The sequence below is a fragment of the Nothoprocta perdicaria genome, unplaced genomic scaffold (genome assembly GCF_003342845.1).
Source record: "Nothoprocta perdicaria isolate Ctin4 unplaced genomic scaffold, notPer1 scaffold_10, whole genome shotgun sequence".
In the NCBI taxonomy this organism is placed as follows: domain Eukaryota; kingdom Metazoa; phylum Chordata; class Aves; order Tinamiformes; family Tinamidae; genus Nothoprocta; species Nothoprocta perdicaria.
This window is the reverse complement of record NW_020454094.1, coordinates 202107-222812: the sequence shown is the minus strand read 5'-3', so window position 1 is coordinate 222812 and position 20706 is coordinate 202107. Positions and strand designations below refer to the sequence as shown.

Here is a 20706-nt window from a genome sequence, read left to right as displayed (position 1 = left end):
GTGGATCCGTGCAGGCTCGGGTAAGAGYGCAGCTCTGTGCCCGTAGCTGCTGCCTGAGGCTGCTGCTCGTGCTGCCCTCGCTCAGGAGGGGAAAGAGTGACTTTTTAAGGAAGATTTCAGTTAAATTGGGCAGGTTGGCAGGACTGTGGACTGACAAACGCAGAACTGCGGTTCGGGCCCTGCGGGCTCTCGTGCTGAGGAGGAGCTGCCTGCTGTCCCGGCGCAGCTCCTGCTGCCTCTGGCACCTCGCGCCTGGAATCCGCTCCCGCCGAGCAGCCTGCGGCAGCTGCAGCACCCAGTGCTGCTTCCTCCCTGGCTCCTGCTCCTCCTCCTCCAGAGAATAAAACTGGAGGGTGTCCCAGCATAAAGGGAGAGCCGGGGGTCTTTCAGGAAAGAAACGCTGCRAGATGGAGCCACTGCCAGGTGGTAGGAATGTCACCAGGAGCCGTGTTGGCCGGTGCTGGGCCTGGAGCGTCTCCCTGCAGTGTCGGGCTCCCCCCTTTCAGCCTCTGCTCTTGTTTTATGGAGGTTGAGGCACGTGGAGCTCCACCCAGCACCCAAAGGCACCTGCAGCCCTGGTGCCGTCACCAAAGCTGCTGCCGTAGGCTGGTTTCCCAAGGCTAAAAGCTGCTTCCTCAACGTCTGCCTCCGGAGAGAGCTCTCAGATGGGGATCAGGGCTGTAGAGGAGCCGACCACGTAAGACACTTCAATAAATGCTGCATTAGGTGTGATTTTGGTAACTACCCACTAGCAACAGGCCAGGGCTCTAGTTTAAGGTAGCAGGTTTTACCTCCGGAGTTGCTGGCCTGGAGGTGTCTGATATTGAGCTATAKGGGGCTATGAAGCGCAGGGGCTGCCGAGAGGTGACGTGTTCAGGCCCGTGCACACGGGGAGGTGTGGGCAGGAAGGGGACCCTGCGCCCAGCTCGGACACAGAGAARGGGAGGGGGAAACGTGTTGGAAGCCACGGCAGAACCAGGCACAGGTTTACCYGGCTGCTGAGACGCAGGGCCAGGAAGCCAAGCTGTGAGTTTCTTGCCCCTCTCYCCCTTGCTTTGCTGTAAAAGACCCCCCGGAGCTGCTCCAGGCTGCAGCTGATGCGTTCGTGGTGGTGATGGCTGCCCAGGAGCAGCTCCGTAATCCCRGGTGCCGCATTGCACTGTACATGGATAAGGGAGCTGCAGGCAGGTAGGAAAGAGCACAAAGCAAGACATGGGTATCTGTCTTGGTTAAACAGCCCCCCTCCTTTTGAAGGGCCACTGGTGCTGCTGGTGAGATGAAAAATGCAATTAAAAATACTCTGCAGTTCCTGGGTTTTTGTTTTTGGCCCCCAGCCCTAGGGCTGCCCTGCATCAGAAACTAGGAACAGGCAACTATCCCCTCCCTGCAGGAGGCTGCCGTGGGGGCCAAGGTTTGTCTCCTGGGATGCAGAACATCCCTTCCCTAGGGAATAGCAATGAGGTTGTCACACTCACGAGTGGGAAAAGGAGCCGCTCTGCCCCGGCCCTGCTTTACAGGGCCTGTGCCCAGGTCGATGCCGCTGCTTTCCCTTGGTGCAAAGCTAAGCTCAGACCTGCCAAAGGAAACTTAAAAAAAAAAAAAAAAAAAAAAAGGAAAATAAAGGCCCTGTCTAAGCTGCCTGGGGTAGCCCCCTCTCCATTGGCACAGCAGGAGCAGAAGAGCAGGAGCCTGGCTCTAGCAAAGTCCTGCAGCTTCCTTGTCCCAAGGCTCCTGTGCAGGTGCCTGGGCTGCTGAGGGCCCCTCCAACCCGCAGCAAAGTGGCCTTGAAGAGCTGGGGGGCCCAGAGCCGGAGGACTCGCTGCCATCAAGCCCCATGACCCCTCAGCATCATCCTGCRTGGCCAGGAGCTTTCACTTCCACCTTGCCCCGAGGTAAGAAAGCGGCACCAGCAAGGAGGTAACAATATCTAAAAGTTTATTATTAAAAAAACAAGCAAACAACCCAACAAAGCCTAATGCAATGCTTTGCTGCAGCCTGCATAGGCAGAGTCCTTCAGCACGTGCTGCAAGCTGCAGCAGGGGAGCTGCAGCAGTGCTGGCTGTGCCGGGGCTGTTCCTGGGTCTCCTCTCCCTCCAGCACCTCCACCTTTGCTTCCACGTTTATTCTGCCATGGGCAGCTCCGTAGCAGCAGCCCAGGACCAGGTTTCACAAAAGCAGCAGCAAGGGCTCAAGGTACTGGGCAGGAGCAAACAGGAKGCAGGTGTTTAGTAGGAGTGCAACCCATCCAGCAAAACTTAGCAAGTAATTAAAAAAAAGACAAAGGTGCCTTTGTTCACCTAGCTTTCTTGCTTCCTCATCCTGGTGAGCATCAAGTAAGGCGATGTTCCAAAGCTTCGCAGCGTACTGCAAAACAAAGCACAGAATAACATCTAACCTTAAACAGAGCCAGTTGTGGTCAGTGCAGCCGGGCCCTGCAATCCCAGTAATGCTGATCAGAGGTGTCGGCCACACAGCTTGGACCAGATTGAGCTCCCCCTGCTCAGAACTGGCTCTCCGGGCTCACTGTGGGTGCATGAGCCTCCCACTTAGCCCAGCCTGCCTCCCTGGGCTCCTGTGAAGCGAGGCACAACGCCGTGCGTGTCCCACATCACCAGGTGTTGGCTCGGGGCTCTGAAGGGAAGCCCGTGTCCACCCTTTCCTTTGGAAGGGGAGCAGTGCCCAGAGGATGGAGCCTGGTTACTTCCAACCAGGGCAGAACAAACCCAAGCTCCGCAGCGAGTTCAGCTGAGAGCCTCACTCTGTTCCCACGTCCAGCAGCCCTTCCAGACACTCACTCTGTTGCGACCCCTTTGGAGACTTTACTCGTCGACTGGCCCGACCATAATTCCACCTTTTCTTTAAGTTCCTTATTCTGCAAGGAAATAAAAAAGAAACCTTTTCAGGATAATGTAGCAGATGAAATGAGGCCGGATCACCAGCCAAGGCACCGAGGTAGCCGAGGAGGAGCAGGGCGAGTCTGGAAGCRGCGGCTCCTGCAGGATGCAGCACTGGACCCCACAGCCCTCAATTCCCGGGCAGGAAGCCGGACACCAACAGAGCAGCAGCTCGTGCCCCCCAGGCAAACACAGGCACCCGGAGCACCGGCCTACACTGATACCAAGAGCACAACCGGGATACAAAGAGAAATTTGCTAGAGTTTCATTCAGCCCCAGCRGATAACCAAAAAGAACAGGCTGAACACAGCGAGGAGCATGTAACCAAGATGTAATCCAAACTAGTTAAAGTCAACACCAAAAGAATGGATGAATTGCAGGAAGACGTAAAGAAGTCGGCCCTTCACTAAGCTATTTTCCATGTTTCCATGCAYGAAGACAGGCAACTACAAATTTTGCTAATAATTAAATAAGAAACAGTAGGAGGGAAGTGGGCAAAGAACACAGACTCGACTCCCCAGAGGGAGAAGGCTGGCCTGGAAGTGATGGGAAACTGGGAAGACACAAACTGCAAATTCCACATGTCTGTGTTCGGTTAAATGCTCTGCTCATGCTGCCTGAGCGCATGGGTACCCACAGGGTTGGCCACACATTGCTGTGTTCAAACCCCGCTGCTAAACCCTGCTGCCAAGCACGGGTTCAGACCTGGCTCTGCGGCCTTTGCATCCCCCACAGTCCTGCCCTTCCTTCCTGCTTCCAACTCCTAAGCTGCTGCCCGTCACCAAGCGGCCACGGGGACAGCCCAGCTGTGGCTAAAATCCAAGCCGGGGTGTTTTGCTGATGTCCCTYAATGCAGGAGCGCAGTGGGTTTGTCTAAATAACCACAGAGACAAAAAGGGTGAGATTTTCATTAAGGTGCAGTATGAGATGCAGGTGCTGGAAGCGAGCAGGGAACGCTCTGTTTGCGCAAGTCCTGCTCTGCCTTCAGGCAGCAGATCTGGGCTCAACAAAGGATCTTTACTAAAAAGATGTGAACCCCCTMATGTCAGGCCATGGGCTGTGGTGCACGATGATGCCCCTGAGCTGGCCACGCTGCTCTTCCCTAAGGGGCAGGGGGCCAGGCCTGACCTCTCACCTCAGGATCACAGCAAGAACCTGGAAAAAAGTCAAATCACTGGGTTGTGACCTCCCCTTCTGCAGTGGAAGTGATGCTCAAGTCTTGGGCACTTAGGATCATTCAACATTTAAGTCATAGACAAGTTTATCCTTCCTACTACACAACTGTTGACTGCTTAAAAAAACAAGGAAAAAAAGAGAAAACTGCCCTTCCTTTGCATCAGGTCAGCAATGGAAATAGCTCCCGGTATTCATCCCTAGGGAACACCACAAGGGAAACAGCATGTTATGCCTGGACTGGAAGTGCTAGCGCAAGCCGTGCTGAGTCACCAACAGGTGAAACAATTTTAGAGAAGTACCTGTGATCTCAGAATTGTGTAAGTTTAGCRTGTGCCTTTCTCACTTTACCTGAGCTTCAAGCGCATTTAGCTTTTCTGTCAGATCTCCTATTTTTTTATCTTGATTTCTGAGTTCATTGTTCAATTCTTCCACCTAGGAGTCAGAACATAGAGTTTTTAAATGGATTAAAAACCTTAAGACTGAGAACATTTCTATGACAAATAAAACCACAATGTTATGTGTCTCTTCATGAGAGAAAAAAAATGCAATCCTTTCAAGTCTTTAAAGCAGAGAGATCCCCAGGTTTTTTAATCATAGGAAAATTCAAAGGCAGGATAACTAATTGACCAATTTATAAAACAGTCCTGGATTTTCCTTAGGATAACAAGTCTGCCTTTGCTGGCACATTCACAGGAACATGACGAGGAGGGGTAATTAGCAAGGGGACTCGTTCCAGCTAGTTGGGAGAAGACAAACGCGCTGGAGTCGCTCAGTGCACAGCACAGGTTAACACTGTCAGTAAGAGCAGCTCACGTTACAGGGTTACTTTGCAAAGCAGTTTAATTGCTTTAACATTTGTCATATTCCCCCCAGTACCTGAACCTGTTCGCTGGGCTGGTGAAAGTGGATCCATGTGGTTAACACAAGGGGCGTAAGGCCGTTTGTGTACCACGGGCAGCGAGCAGAGCCCGCCGGGAGCGCCCGACAAGCGGCGTTCAAGGGCCCTGCAGGAGCTGGGACACCCGGGATGGGGCAGCTCTGTCACAGCCAGGTTTTACCACCTGCCTCAGCAGGTTGGAAATCAGCTGCTCCAGCTTCACTAWGCCCGAAAAATGGGGGCAATTTCCCTTTTCCTAAACACCAGGCTTGTTTCCCAACCCCTTCAGGTGGCTGGCAGGCAGATTCTAACAGTCCCGTCTGACACCACCACAATAACCCCATTTTTAGAGTGATGCCCTTTCCCTTTGAAATGAAGGGCCAAAACTAACTCAAATGCAGGGTGTGCAAACCCAGGCAGAACACGATGGGCGAGCACAAAACCAAGTCTCCGGTGCTGTTTTTCCAAACGGGGGAGGGACCCAGCCCCTGCAGCAGCCTCTCCTGACCTCCTGGATGACGGGGCGCAGGTTCTGGTGCTGGGCCTGGATCAGGCGCTGCAGGTGGCTGATCTGCTCCTGCAGGGTGGAAATCTCCAGCTGAAGAGCCRTGCACCTGGAGAGGGGAAAGCACAGCACCCTGTTAGCTGCCTCCTCCCCAGGCGTTGGCTGAACGGGGCTTTTAGCACCTTTACACCACCGAGTTTTCCCACATCAGGCTGTACCCAGCAGCCTGCAGCTAGCAAGGATGCTGAGTGCAACTCAGTCACAGCCCTGTATCCTCATTTATAAACACACATTAAAAAAAGATTTCTTTACTGAGCAGAACAAATAAACCATGGACTGAGACAGCTTTACTGGTTAAGACCATCCTCTGTCTTYACTAACTGTTAATAAGAAAATTCATGAATAACTTCAAAAATTGAATTCACAAATGAGAGGATCCAMAAACACATCAAACTGTCTGATAAAGGAGAAGAGATACTGATAAAGGAGAAGAGATCTTGTTACACCCAAAATAAGCAGAAAAGGATAGAGAGCAGCAGTGTTTTGTTCCTCTCACTGCAGCCAAATAAATGTGCTTTGGAGTAATACCCCTGAGCTAAAGAGGGAGCCCTTACTCTCAAGGCCAGGGCTGCTTAAAGCCACTCCGAAGCACTATGGAATGACAGCCCCTGAGGAACATGTCCCTGTTGAAAAGGGACGGCCCGTTCTGCAGCAGACAGCCCTCCAACTGAAGATGCGGCGAGTAAAAACGAGCATTAAGCGTTTGTTAGGTGAATACAGTGAACGCTTGAAATAAACCATGCCTGCCCCAACCGAGGCGGCTGGCACAGGCTGCCCTGCACACGAAGGTGACAGTCCCAGGACAACRTCACCGCTCAGGGGACTCCAGCAGGGAAACGCCAGCAACTCAGGAAGTCTTTTAGCTTCCCACTGGTGCCAGCCGGTGAAGGTAGAGATACAGAGCGTGTAAAGGAAGGGGGAAATCCTCCCAGGTTGTCAACACAGGGGAGGACACGGTGTGATTCACACATCCCTTCCACTCAGCACCAGCTCCTGTTTGTTACYGACGTGATGCTCTGCTACTAGAGCACAAATCCCAGCGGGAGGCAGCGCCCTGTTGGGCGAGATTAATGATGCTCCCTGTCTAACCTCAGAGCAATTTGGGACAGGATCAACTTTGCAAGCAAGTGGAGTGGCTCAAAGATGAGATGAGGCAGCCTTGAAGGTTCGTGACAGCAACAGGATGGAGAGAGAGGTTCCTGGCTGCCTCCTTGCTGCAGGATCTGCAGCTTCAACCGCTTCAAGCAAGAATGAGAAGCAACTGGTACGTGCAAGACAGAAGAAAGTGTACTAGGTAGTGAAGCTYGAGAAGAATCAGTATCTTCAAGATTCAGTACACCACGATCCAGGTGTCCCTGCTGGAGCAGGGGGTTGGACTAGATGATCTGCAGAGGTCCCTTCCAACCTYKAMCAYTCTGTGATTCTGGGATATGATTTTTTGTTGGTTTGTTGTTGTTTTCTAAATTCAGGTTTTCACAACATGAATCATTTTACTCCCCAAAAGCAACCTGAGCAAGCCCTCGTCTGGTGCCCCATAAGGAATACTCCCCCACAAAAGGCACCACAACCACAGGCATTCAAGCACCGTTTGCTGTCTTCTTTCTTTGACATCATCTGTAGAAGCATCTGCTCCAGTGACAGCTTCCTCTCCATCAGAGTCKTCTTCTCCTACGGGAACAATTGCAGTTATGTAAGAACAACAGAGCACTTCCTATCACCTGAGTAGCAAGAAAGGGATGACTAAATATTTGATCACTACCTGACAATAAACAGAATTCAGCAATAATCATCTATATATGGACTTCCATCTCCATCAGCTTTACACACAGAACAGTTTGATCACYGAATTGATGTAGAAAGGGACAACAATGCATTACTTTAAAGTTTCGATCTTGTGATTTTGCTCAGCAGCCAGTGGATGCTGCATTTTGTTGTCATGTCCCACGTTCTGTGGTTCAAAAGAATCTTTTCCTAACACTTGACTTCCAGAAACCCATGGATGCAGTGATGGATCCCAGCAGCTAATTCTGACTGAACTGCTCACTGSTCTGTGCTCAGTGCCGCTGAAATCAGCACGTCTCATACACAGAAGAAAAAGATCTGTGCAGTTTAAATAGAGAAGTGAAACGTGTCTTCTAGCATTTAAGGAGTCAAGGTACATTTACTACTCCCAAATGCAAATTACACATTCTCAAAATCTGGGTAAGTTTATGTCCTATTTGATTGATTCCATTTCAGGATGCATTACTGCCTATCAAAAGGCCTGACACGGGCAGGTGTAACAAGGAGAGCGCATTCTGTTACTGTTAAGAAATAGAAGATAATTCCARGTCTCAAACCATGGCATTTTTCCCACCGTATAAACTATAACGTAAACTTTCCAACTATATAAGCTGTYTTCACACCAATAACACCACAAACTACTCCTCCTTTCCTAGGCCRTCCCTTTGCAGCTACAGGACTCTGACCCCTAGACACCAGGAGCATGAGCCAATGAGCCATCCTACAACCCATCTTTTCAGACTAAAAAAGGTGGCCCCTGCCAAGGAAAAAGCATTCCGACATTCAATGCATCACAAAACCCACTAGATACAGGAGCTAAGAGTCAGATTTTGTTCTTGGACATGTTTACCTATGCAGCCAGTATCTACCTTTGGCTCTGTTACTGCACAAAACCACTTTGTTCTCGGGTGCTGCCTTGCCCATCGATCAGATCCTGACACAAGCTGCTGCCAGAGGCAGCACAAAGCCAGCGTTAAGCAGCATCTGCTGCTGGTAGCTCGCACGTTCAGAGGGAGAAGGCATCCCTGAGCTTTGCTTCTCCTCCGTTGTACTCCACGGTGTCTTAGTTACATTCCTTCAGCTTCCAGCTCAGGGTAGGCTGCTTGTTTGGGAAGATGCACCCTATTCCACGTTTAACAGCTTTAATCTAAGCTACATGTAGGTATCACATTCACTGACCTGGCACTTACAGTAAGCCCAGGGAATATTTAGTTTTAGAATGGGACTTCCAGTACAATAATTCCCACTGCTATTCAGTGCACACATCAGGAAAATTATGCATGATACCATCAGTTCTTGCAAATCAGCTAAAACCCCTTGAGTAAATTCACCATAAAGGAGTGGAATTCTTTTTTGCTACATGATAAAAGTCACTTCAGCTCTCATTCCAACACTTAATTTGCCCTCAAAACTGCGACCAATTAACTCCTCTTTTCAACAGACCAAGCCCCATCTTCCACACAGCTGCTCGGTCCAGCTCAGGAACCATCCGAGCAGTAACAGGAAGAGCCAGGCTCTCCCGGGAGCCCCTCGGCTGCTCCGTGAGCGCTCCCTGCTCAGCAAGGCGGGTGTCTGCAGCCCTGGGCAGCGCGCAGGCGAGGGGAGGTCCCTGCCCAGGCRCCCTGCTGCTCCCGAGGGCTCCCCGGACCCACCTCCTCCATCCTCTGCACGCGTTTCTCCATCTCCGAGAGCTGCGCGCACTTCTCGGTGATGCCCTCGGCGAGGCGCCGGGCGTGCTCCGTGTCCTGCTGCAGCTTTCGCTCCTGCTCCAGGTTGGAGGCCTGCGGTGGAAAGGGCACAGAGGGGTGCGTGTCGGGAGCTGGCGACGTGGCAGAGCACGAGGAGAGGCCGTGGCAGCAGCACCCTGGCCTGGCAGGGAGCCTCGGCGCTCATCCCCGCAGCCACGTATGTTGTGGCTCTGCGGGGCTGCTGTCAATGYGGGCACGACGGGCAGGGCAGCACCACGAGCACGGGCAGCCTCATCCCCCTGCACACAAGGACAGGGCCCTCACCCTGGCACACAGGGAGCAGCACAGGGCATTAGCCAGGCACACCGCACCCAGCGGGTGCTTAGTGAGCAGGAGCCTCTTCCCTTCCTTCCCCCATCCACCCCTTCCCTTTCCTCAGCCCTTCCCTGTACATCCCTGGCGCTCACAGAGGTCAGATTTTAATCACACAGCCCCTCCAAATGAGGCCAGTTTTGCAGCAAGAAGATGCTTCCCAATTCCAGCTAACAGTGTCCTAGTCTTCTTGGTTCCTCCACACTCCCACAGTCRACACGACTTAGCCTCATTGCTAAGCCCTGTAAAACATCCCCACCACCTTTAGTCAGAAGCACACTTCTTTTCTACACTGCGAGTACAGGGAAAGGGTAAAAATGAYGGGAATGCCATGGTCTAACTTTGAGCCAATTCTACAAACCCAATTCAAAGGATCAAAAAATAAAACCAAAATAAATATTTAATTTTCCATACTGCACAAGCAGACACTGGAGCTCTTAGATATAAGATATGCAGCACAGAGCCACAGCCCACATAAGAAACTCCGCTTTGCAGAACCACCTACTGGCATGATGCGACTCCACAATAACCTAAGAAACTTGTAAGAAAGTACTATGAAAAATACCTTCAGATGACTTGACCCATAACATTACCCACTAAAAGTGAAGAGCTCCTGAAGTTGTTCAGGTTTGAAACACATTTATATGTAACCCCAAATGAGGGGAGAAAAGAAAAATCTCTCTTTCTCTCGAATGGAATGCTTTGGCACTGCCAGCGTTGCCATCCCTACCTGTGGGGGTTTTGTACCTGTATTTGCTTCTTTTCCTTCTCATGCCTTTTTCTAAGTTCTTCTAAGCCAGTGTGGTAATTCTCATACAGCTTCTGGGAGGCAGATCTGAGAGCCTGGACACCTGCTTCTCTTGTAGCTTCCAGCTAGAAAGAGTAATTGTGCAAAAAGCAGACATTGTGCTTTAATAAAAGCCATGCAATAATTAATTAGATGCCAAACAATAAGCMCTCTGTACTACATCAAATTTCAATACATACCCTTGTTAAAAAAACCCTCCTAAATACCTGTGAACAAAGCCATGAATGTGAACAGGGATCTGACAGGCATTTTCGTTTCCAAATAAAGGCAAATTTATTCAGTACTGAGCCATTCTGTACAAATTATGATTTAAAAAGGAGGGATGTACTTCCAACTGCTTGTAAATACATCTGCTGTCAGCTATCAACAGAGCTGGCAATGTCATCTTGCTACCCAAAAATCAAATATGTCCTTAGGAGCAGATTTCAGTATGAATTTCCCTGTCTACTGGGATGAAACAGTTTGTACTAGCTGGTCTGCTCTCTCTCCGTAAGGAGAGAACCTGGCAAAGCGGTACCAAAATAGGCACTTTTCTATTTCAACTAACTCCTGCGGAATCAGGAGTAAATGCCCATTGGGTTGCAGGACAGAGATACTCWCTGGAAGCCTGTAAAACCCCCTGGGACTCACCTTGATCTTTAGTACTTGATTCTCCTTGCTCACCAGCAAGAGCTGCTGTTCCGTTTCTTTCATCTTGGCCACAACGGGACWGTAGCTGGAGCCAGACATACTGTTCTTTGACTCCACTTTATTGCCCGAGATTTCAGGAAGCTGATAAAGGAAATGCACATGGCAATCATTTTAAAAATACTAAAAAAAAAATAGCTTTAACAACCTGCATTCAAAGCTGCCACCCTAAAAAGTCTTGTTTCTTATTAATAACCCTCGATTCCTCCACAGAAGGAGTAGAAGTTTCAACTCCACAGCTGAGCTCTTCACAAAACCTAAACCACGTACATAGCAACAGTCACAACAGTTTCACCAGGCTCAATAAATTGAGAGAAATTACAGCGTTCTGTTTGTTCAGCTCTCCGGGGCTTTATATTTGAAAGCATTAACATGTCAATCCTGATAAATAACTACAGTCCTTTCTTCGCAATGTTATTTCACAAGATTAATTAGCTTTTAGAATATTGCAGCACATGCTGTATTAGAGGTGAGGCTGMAGAAATGCCCTTTATTAATCGTTACCCAACACTTCCCATTAAAAGAACTTTTCAGCTATTTATTTCTCCCAACATACTTTAACTGTTTCAACAAAACATTCCGACATTCCTGAATCCATTTTCTGCCTAAKGACTGTCTCTTTGGAACAATGGTTTGATGTTGGCAAGGAAATCCAAGGAAAATTGAAGTGAATAGAAAGTGGGGTTTTTTTTTCCTGCTTAGAACCCTTTAAAACAGAGATTATTCTTTATTTTTAATAGCTTATTTTTAACAAATGAACCTGATATAAAGAAAGGCCATACCTATACAGTAGGGCATGCCGGCATAAACCTGATTGATGGAAGGTCATATTTCTTGCATATATAAGGTTTCAAAACAGACATATAGGAAGCAATGAGCACACACTAGTGAACACTTGTGGAAAAAYGGTTTCAGCAACGTGCCTGCTGTCTGCTAGATGCTGATTCTATCCGCATATTTTCTCCATTTCTTTTCACCATAGAGGCTTTTCTTCAACCTCATTCCTCAACTGAACAGATAAAAAAGGAGTTGGATTTATTTTTAATAGAACTTTTTGTGATTATTTCTAAATTAGCAGGATTTCAGCCCTGTTGCTGACGGGGGTCGGCAAGCCTTGTTCGCCAGCTGGACTGACCTGGGGTTGTCCTCACCCCAGGGCCCTGGAGCACAGATACCGCTATGGGGCATGCGACAAAAACGGCGATTATTGAGTAGTTCAGTCTGCCTATATACTCCATTTGAAATGCGTAAACTCACCTACTGCCCAATCGGGAGACTAATTTCAACTTTTCACCTTGTATGGCATGGGGTTATCAGTAAACTGCCTAAATTAGTTATGCTCCTAACTCCCGTGACATCGCGAGATCTTCCGAGCGCCATGCCCTAAGCCCTATACTATACTATATCATCTACTTTCACTAAGCTCTCTACCTTATTAAGCCCTAAAAACACAAAAACTCCTACACAGCCCACTGGTTCTTCTTGTTGGCCATACTTTAGTGCTCTTCCGAGCTCAGCTGGGATGCAGAAAAGCTGCCTTTGCACATTTATGGATTCTATGGTTCTATAGATCACCATTGTTTAGAGAAAGGAATAGGATATCAGACCCTGCTAACSCGAGTCTCCCGGCTCACAAGATCTCCTAGGAAAGAGATGCAAGTTCTRCCTATTCACTACACTGTCCATCTCAACACAGAGAGCACATCAGCTCATTAGACCTTCAGGAATCAGGCTCACCACCACAGAATATATCTTTTTCTCAGTAATTGCTTCATCTACAAGATTTTGGGTTGTGTTGCATGTGCTGCAATATTCTAAAAGCTAATTAATCTTGTGAAATAACATTGCGAAGAAAGGACTGTAGTTATTTATCAGGATTGACATGTTAATGCTTTCAAATATAAATATCCATGCTAAGGTTTCTAGATTCAAAGATACAGTATTCATTCTACAACTTCACATATGTAATTATGAAGAGGAAGAAAATGGTTCCTTTTGGTTTAAATCAAAGCCTGAGGCCCTCTTCTCTGGACTGCATAGCCCATAATGGAGTAAGGCATTTCTTAACTTGTTCCTTGCTCATCAAAGGCACTCTAAGCTACATTCTGCCCACATTTCCTCCAGACTGAGGAAAGTAGCAAGATCATTTCCACTTTCCTCAGGACTGCTGCAGCTCTTGCCCACTGACTCCTCTGGGGCTGCCTTCCCCACCTACCACGGTGCTGTTCCTCCACGTACCTCAAACCACTATTTCTGCTTTGGAGAAGGCTGCTCCCTGACAGCTCGAGCCCTTCTAATCTTTTCCAGGGACCTGGCTCAGCCCTTCAGTTCAACACTGACATTATCTATCAAACTGCTTCAAATACGAACATGCAAGTGCATTGGTATGCACTGTGCCAGAGCGCTCTTCAAACTGCCTGGCAGCYTGAGCAGCAGCTTTAGATATATCTTCTCCCGAATCACATCTCACAGTATTCTGCTCTTATCAGTTTTAAACCTTAATGCTGCAGAGCTTTCAGTGTTACATATTTATCCACTTCCACCTTCCTATCTTTTGCCCTAAGATACCACATTCCTGTTAGACTTCTGATTGACAGTGTGGTCRTTAGCCTGCTATCCACGTGCTCACCTGTCACCCTACGAGACACCTCAGAGCTTCAGCTGCAGAAGCTACAACCTGACCATTTGAACCTGCAGCAACAACCTGATGCGTCCAGGTGTCAGGATGTTTCAAGCAAATGGTCCCCAGTGCTGCCTCTGTCCACACATGAGTCGGGGTGGGGACAGGTACTTAGGTGTCTCCTGCAACAGTCCTAGATGAGGGCCGGAAAAACCTCCCCAATTTCAAAGGGGTTTAACCCAAGCTAAGACAGCACATGCTGTAATTAAGCTGTTAACACAGGGTAAACAGTGTTCCTAGAATAAATGCATAAACGGAAGGTTTTTCAGATAATTCTGACCCTTATGGCAATATGAAGTTTTTTGCAGTAGTTATTAGTGCTGCTTAGCATGTTTTCTATAAAACCAGAGAAAGGAACAGAACAACTACTTCAAAAATACCTTTTTCACGTATTCAGCTTCTTCTGTGATTTGGGCACAAGAGGATCCATAGAGGAGATAATTTCCCTCGGAGCCTCGGTCCTCCCTCGTTATATGTTCAGTGAGCAGGAGAGTCGTTGTCACTATACGTGCGCTTTTCTTTTCTGTACAAATGAAGAGCAAAGTTTGCTTTATTATGCAGGTACAGGGAATAATTCCATGATTCCATTCCACTTAATACCACTTCAAAGACATGCTGGAGTCAGGGAGGTATTTCAATCTTAAAGGACAAATTAAAAGTCTTGAACATGGAGCATTTTCTTAAGTAGTACATACTTTTCTTTTTAATAGATGGGAAAAGCAATATATTCACATATTATTTTGGCTGAAGAATTCAATTGCTTTTTACTAGCRAGCTAGCCCGCAGTCTCGTGTTATCTCAGAAATCCTAAGGCCAGAGATTCTCCAGAGCTGTGAGTACGTGAACACTCTTCACGTGCACATAATTTAACCAAGGACAAAACAAGGCCTTTGCCATAAACCAGTTAAACTCTCCACAGCGATCTCACCACCCGCAGTGAGTTTAGCCCAGACCTGGGTCTGTGCAGTAAGGAACCACTCGCTTCACATCCCAGTGTAATTTCAGCAGTGGATCCTTCCGAGGCCGTGAGCCCCTTCAGGGCACCAGGCTGTGCTCCCTATGCCCTGCTCGAGCGGAGGGTCCCACGCACCCTCAGCCGCGTTTGCGCTGTGCAATGGTGACATCCAGTGTCAGCTGCATTACTGCAGTGTGCTACGTGCATCCCGACGGACACACGGACCCGCTCCCGGTGTAAGCGGGCACAGCAACCCCACACAGGACAGGCTGGGCTTTAGCAAGCACCTTGGAGGCATTTGAAACTAATTAAAACCAGCACAGAAGAGTAATAAAGGCTTATCACACAGCAGAGACACTGTGCATCGGCTCAAAACTTGCAAGAGAAAGTGCTTCGTTTTTACAAAGCCTATTATTTTAAAATGAAATATTATTGTAAGTTATTTTCTTAAGCTGCAGAAATCCCAAGTCTTTAAACTTGACCATTTTTCACTCAGCTTCACTCAGTAATAACAATCCGACTTGTTAGTGCTGCAATACATTAGGACACAGGAAGCTCACTCAATCTAGCACACTTCTTAATTAAATCATTTTCTAATAAAATATAATTAGGGACCTTGAAATATTTATTGCTGTAATAGAGGAAGGCTCTCATTGCCACAAAGAGCTGCGTGGACTTTGTTTATGTAACTGCCCAGGTGAATCAGCAGCAGCTCATCAAGACCAGAGGTATTTTCAATTTATGTTAACAYGTGTCCCCAGCAGACAACAGCAGCAGACTAAATTAGAAATTAACTATAAATAAATATAAAGAAATTCACCGCACAAAGTTTAAGTGCCCCTGGGCTGTTATTTAGAAGTCTAATTCTTAGGAGATTTACAAATTAAAAGAGCAATAAAAGTCCTCGCTAGCCCCTTTCCAGCTTTCTCTACTCACCTAGGAGGAGTGCAAGCAGTTCTCATCAAAGGCTGGAGAAACTAAGAACCAATTTTCTGATCATAATTTCTACTTGAACAGAAAATTTGGATACTGACACTGGGCTTTGATCTCAAGCCCTCAAGCAAGAAAAAAGTATATTCTTGTATAAGGATAAAAGCATAAACTCCAATTTGTCTCTCATTTTTCTATATAGTGAGTTATCCAGATCAGAGGATAAAATGGGAATTCTGCATGCRTACAGTCATGGCATAATTAAGTTTTCCATGGATACATGAGATGCTTACCACCAAAGAGACAAATAACTTACAAAATTGTTTTTTCTCCAGGGTAGCTGTTTTCCTTCCTCCCCCCTTCCCTTGCCATCTAAGAGTGAGCTTAAATAGTTAACCCCTAAACAAGGGCAATTTGGGATCAGTTATCCCTTTGGCCCAAGATAATTCAGGCTGAAATCTCTACCTGCCCTCAAAAGAAAAATCCCAGGAATTGAGTTGTTTTTCCAGCTCTGCACAAGTTGAGCCAAGAAAACAGAGCAGTAGSGGCCCCAATCTCCACCTGAGGCAAAAAGCCCTGATGCCAGAGGGAGGGAGCGGGAGTTTGCACAACTAAATACTCCTTTTTGGCACGTCTGTCCTTGCAGGGGGAGGAGGTGTCAGCAGAGCAGGGCTCTAAAGCCTTTAACACAACCTTCCACAAAGCTTGGAGATGGCATCATGGCTCTGGCTTCCTGCAGCACATAAATACTCTCTGTACTTCACTAGCAAACAAACAAAAAAAATCTTTTTAAAAAATGACAAACTCACCTATTGCTCTTAGATGGGTGAACAGATTCCCTGGTTAGAAACCCTGCTTTAAGGGGGTTAATGTTTGCAGAAACATCCCCCCGTCCCCCTGCATCAGCACCCAGCTTTCTGTGCCCTGTCAAACAAGCTGGATCCCCCCTGCCCCAGAYAGACCTTAGCTTGTCAACGTAAGTGTGAAAACACACAGGAACGTTGTGTTTTTGTGAGTATAAAAGCGTATTTCTGCTTTGGCCTACAAAGGGTCCCTTGCTATAGAGTTTCCATGCAGGAAAGCACCGCTCTTGCTTATAGGAGGAACACCCCAATATACACCCAAAATAGCGTTATTCTGAGTAAAGTTCACTATATAGCAATATCTACATTATTCTACTATTACTTAGAAAGAAGTGCATGGCCACGGTCTTCGTGACAAGCTGTGTCATGGCCAGAGAGAAGCAGATGGAAGGCCRTGATCATGACAACTGCAGATCTACTGCAAACATCTTTCCAYGGTAGATTAAAAAARGGCAAAAAAAMCAAAAACCCACAAACAGCAGCAACAAAAAAMCCCATAGTTTGGAAGAAAACAGCCTTCCATTGAAGCTCCTTTCCAGAGGAAACTCAGCAGCATTGCCRGCAGCTCCATTTTCCTTCCCACCTGCGGGATTCCCTTTCCAAGCTCACCTCTGTGCACACCTTATCCACGCTGCCATTCAGCTGCATTACACCCAGAGACACCACACATGCACACATATAAATATAGACACAAAAACTAAGTCAGATATGCCACAGAAGGTAAAAATAAAAATAACCTGAGAAGTGTTTTAGTAAGATTTTCAGTTTGCACAGACTTTTAAAGCCAACTGCCTGCAGAGCAGGTCCTCCTCTCTGCGAGGGCTGGGTTAGACACTCGTTTATGTAACGGGGGGAGCTGTTCTAAGTGGAATTAATCWGTTTAATTGCAATTACCCCGAGCACGAGCCGAGCGGCTGGGGAGGAACACCTCGGGTTTGGGGCTCACTGGGCACCACAGGTACCCCCTAAGGAGGGGGAACCGCATGTGGCCCTTCCACTCTGTCATGCACGCGGTGTGAGGGGCCGAAGGGCCGCGGCTTTTCCCGAAATCTCCCCGTTTAGGGACTCACCTCCGGGCGGGGAGGACATGCTAAGCGCGGCCGGCGCTCCCTCCGGGCGGGCGGCTGCCTGCGGGGAAGAGCCGGGTCAGCGAGGAGCACGAGATGGCCGCGGAGCCGCGGGCGGCCCGAGCAGGGGCCGCTCAGCCCGGCTGCCACCCGCAGCGGGCTCGCACCGCAGCGGCTCCCGCGGCCCGGCCCGGCCCGCCCGGGGCCGCCTTGCCGCGCCGCCCCCGCGGGCCTCACCTGCGGCGGGGCGGCCCTGAGGGGAGGCCGCGCCCCAAACGCCGCGCAAACGGGGTGTGTGTGTGTGTGTTTCTCCCGTTCTTTCCTTTTAATATTAATAAAAAGGAYCGCGGGTCTTAATAATGATTCACTTATTAAAAGTTAGAAGGAGAGACTGCCGCTTTTCTCTGCCCGCAGGCCAGGTGTGCCGAGGGCGATGGCTCCTGCTGGGCAGCCAACGGGAGGAAGGCAGCRCCCGGCTCCAAAGTCCTCCCAAGGCAGGCTGCGATATTCCATGTTCTCGGTGTGACACCGTTTCCCTTCCGCGTGCTCTCCGTTCCCTGCCGTGGGTGATGCCCGCCTGCCTCGGGGAGGACCTGAGGAGCTAACCTTGGTGGTGGGATCTTCAGGACACCCCTAGCATCAACCACCATCTAACCAGGCTCCCTGCTCACGGGGGGCAGCCTCCAGCCCTGACACCCCATGTGCTTTTAGTGCTTAAGTAAAATGGGACAMAACAGAGGCCATGAGACAACACTGCGCCTATAGGCACTGCGTATAGCTGTCCTAAAYGAAAGGGAACGGACACATCATCCACGTTGGAGACCTGGTCCTGCCCTTGGACTCATCACTCCTCACCCAGCCTTGATTTGCCTCCTCCAACACACACCGCTTATAGGACACGTATACGTTTAYGCACAGGATACCCAGCTGAGCTTATGAATGCAAGGGCAATCTTCAGCTCTTGGAGCTTGCCCCGTTAGGCTATGCTTTAATGTCATTATTCAAATGTATAATTTGTACCTTAATTAAAGGGGAGATCAGTAACATCCKCAAAGTAATTAAAAAAGTTTTGGTATAGGCTGTCCCTCAAAGCTCAGCTGTGCGTTTGCACGAGTAAGGCAGTTGGCCTATTGGGGTATATTAGGAAATATGTGATTCTGTAAATGCAGCAAAATGTCATTTTGGCARTTTTGACATAATAACCTGTTAGATGCCACATAATCTAAAAAGCAGCATCCAATAGTTTCCAGGTTCTGGCTTTTTCTCCACTAAGATCTCATATAGAGCCAAATATAGATATGAAATTATTGCAAACAGTGTAATTTCATATTTCCTTATCTTTTAGTGCAGCCATTTAAGGGGCTTTCAAATAGGAAATAAGAATAGGAATAAGAGCCAGAAAGAAGAATAAGGAATATAAGTCTATATCAAACTAAAAGWCATATTTTAAAAATTCTGTATAGGTTATACTAGAAACTTAAGAGATGCTCATGGACTATGGGAATCTTACTACCTTACAAGAGGCAGGGAACTGCAGTGAAATATATTTTACAATAGAAGCATATAGCCAAATCCTGAAAGGAAAACAAAGGGAGTAAACTTTTTCTTTCAACCCCCCGAGTTTGAAGCAGAAGACAACACTGCAAACACAAGTACCCACCACACTGATTTGAAGAAGTGCCTTTTCCACAGGGCTCGCTTTTCAGGAGACCACTGAAACACTCCACTTTTCTTCTCCCCCTACAAAAGCTGTTCCTGCCTGTTAATCCAGCTTCCTTCTTGTATCTTCTGGGTGTAACCGGAGAGGCCTACAGSTTTTGCCGATCAGATATTAAGTCTTAATTAGCATTTGGCATTACATCACTTCTCAGGTCAGGTGTTGCTAGTAATCACCTTGGTGAGAAGTTTGCTGATGATAAAGCAAAACACATTCCTTGCTGGAAACCAGTTTGCTCTGACTCATGCTTCTYCCAGTCACAATATGTAACCTGGCCGCTTCATGCAGCGTGCTGGGATGTTGCAGCTATCAAGTAACAACCGTGTTAGCAAAACTGCTCAAACAACTTCTGCACCCCTATAAGTGCTAGGCATTTTGCGCCCGTGCATTGGCATGGGAGAAAGTGTCCTAAATTGTTCAAGCAAACGTTCAAGCTAGACAGCAATAATCCTTCAACAAGGAGCAAAAGACAGCTCTTTTGCCTCAAGTGTTTAATAGTCACCAGGGAAGCCTGGTAATTAATTTATTGCTTTAATTATACAGTGTGTTAACTGTTCCTGTCAATGTMTTTTTAAGATAAGAGTTTTGTTGCATGAGTAGTTTGGGCAAGAATAGAAAGAGTTCTTCTTATCTTGCCTGCACTGAAAACATAACATTAGCGAGAAAATGAAGCCCTCACTCTTCCTGTATTTTATAAAGACATTTTAAAAGCATTTAACCAAAACTAGGAAACGTCTGCTTACTCCCGACTCAGTACTTCCTCTCACAATATTTGCTATTTGAAAATGAAATAAATATTTGTGTCTGGTCTAACCAACCACTAATCTGAATTCATTAAATAGAAGCTAAAGCTTGAAATCTGATTCTCCTATTTTCTGTGTACAGAGGGGCTTGTGAACCAAAAAGCTTGTCATTTTCTTGTCCCAGATAGATCATTTGCTCTAACAAAATGCCGCCTATAAAACTTGCTTCGCTGTAATTAAAATCAGGGCTGATTATTGGCAAGAATTATGTGCTCTGTTGCTATTAAACAATCCCCTGCAATTTCACTTYGCTTTTCTTACAGCCTCATGAGCATCTCATATGATCCAGCTACACCAAAACTATCCATCTCACTCCTCAGAGCTGATGTTTAAGACACCTTTGCTGTTATTGTACGTTAAATAATTTCCTTTCCAGTTGCCTTTCCTGGGACAACTAACTATGACAAGATGCTTCTCTGCAAAGCTCAGCCCAAACAAGGTGCTACCCCCTGTGTCCTGGCCACGTGCAGGCGATGGACGAAAATGTGCATTTTTGTCTGGTCTGTCTTCGTAGCAGAGAGCATTTTGTTTATGGTAAATACCTTGTCCTCTTTACTTCTCTAGAAAGCCCTCTCTGCTATGAATAATTTTAAGATGCAGTTTTCTCTCTCTGCTATGCTATGGAAGAAAACTCTTAAATTCCTCCAACACCACAAGCAGCCCCTTAGGCCAGCAGCTGCAGGGACACCTAATGAGACCATAGGAACCAACCACACTGAATGGAGACCACCCTAGAAGGAGGATCTCTTGCTAGGAAGGTAGACTGCCTTTCCTCAAAGAAATCCAAAGAATTCAGGAAAAATAGGACACGGATCATCATGGTTGTTTAGACGAAGCTCCTG

General features: G+C 47.6%; 1 protein-coding gene across 1 annotated transcript; it reads right to left on the bottom strand.

Annotated features, from left to right (window-relative positions):
* Positions 1 to 1918: 1918 nt before the first annotated feature.
* Positions 1919 to 19041, bottom strand: CCDC68 (coiled-coil domain containing 68). The gene is made up of 12 exons (XM_026038900.1): positions 19005 to 19041; positions 17348 to 17405; positions 13910 to 14052; positions 10793 to 10933; positions 10102 to 10227; positions 8947 to 9075; positions 7098 to 7180; positions 5456 to 5561; positions 4419 to 4502; positions 2796 to 2872; positions 2298 to 2364; positions 1919 to 2196 (listed from the first exon to the last, which is right to left on the bottom strand). The coding sequence occupies exons 2-11, from the start codon at positions 17364 to 17366 to the stop codon at positions 2298 to 2300; spliced, it is 975 nt and encodes a 324-aa protein (XP_025894685.1). The 5' UTR covers positions 17367 to 17405; positions 19005 to 19041; the 3' UTR covers positions 1919 to 2196.
* Between the last annotated feature and the right edge of the window lie 1665 nt (positions 19042 to 20706).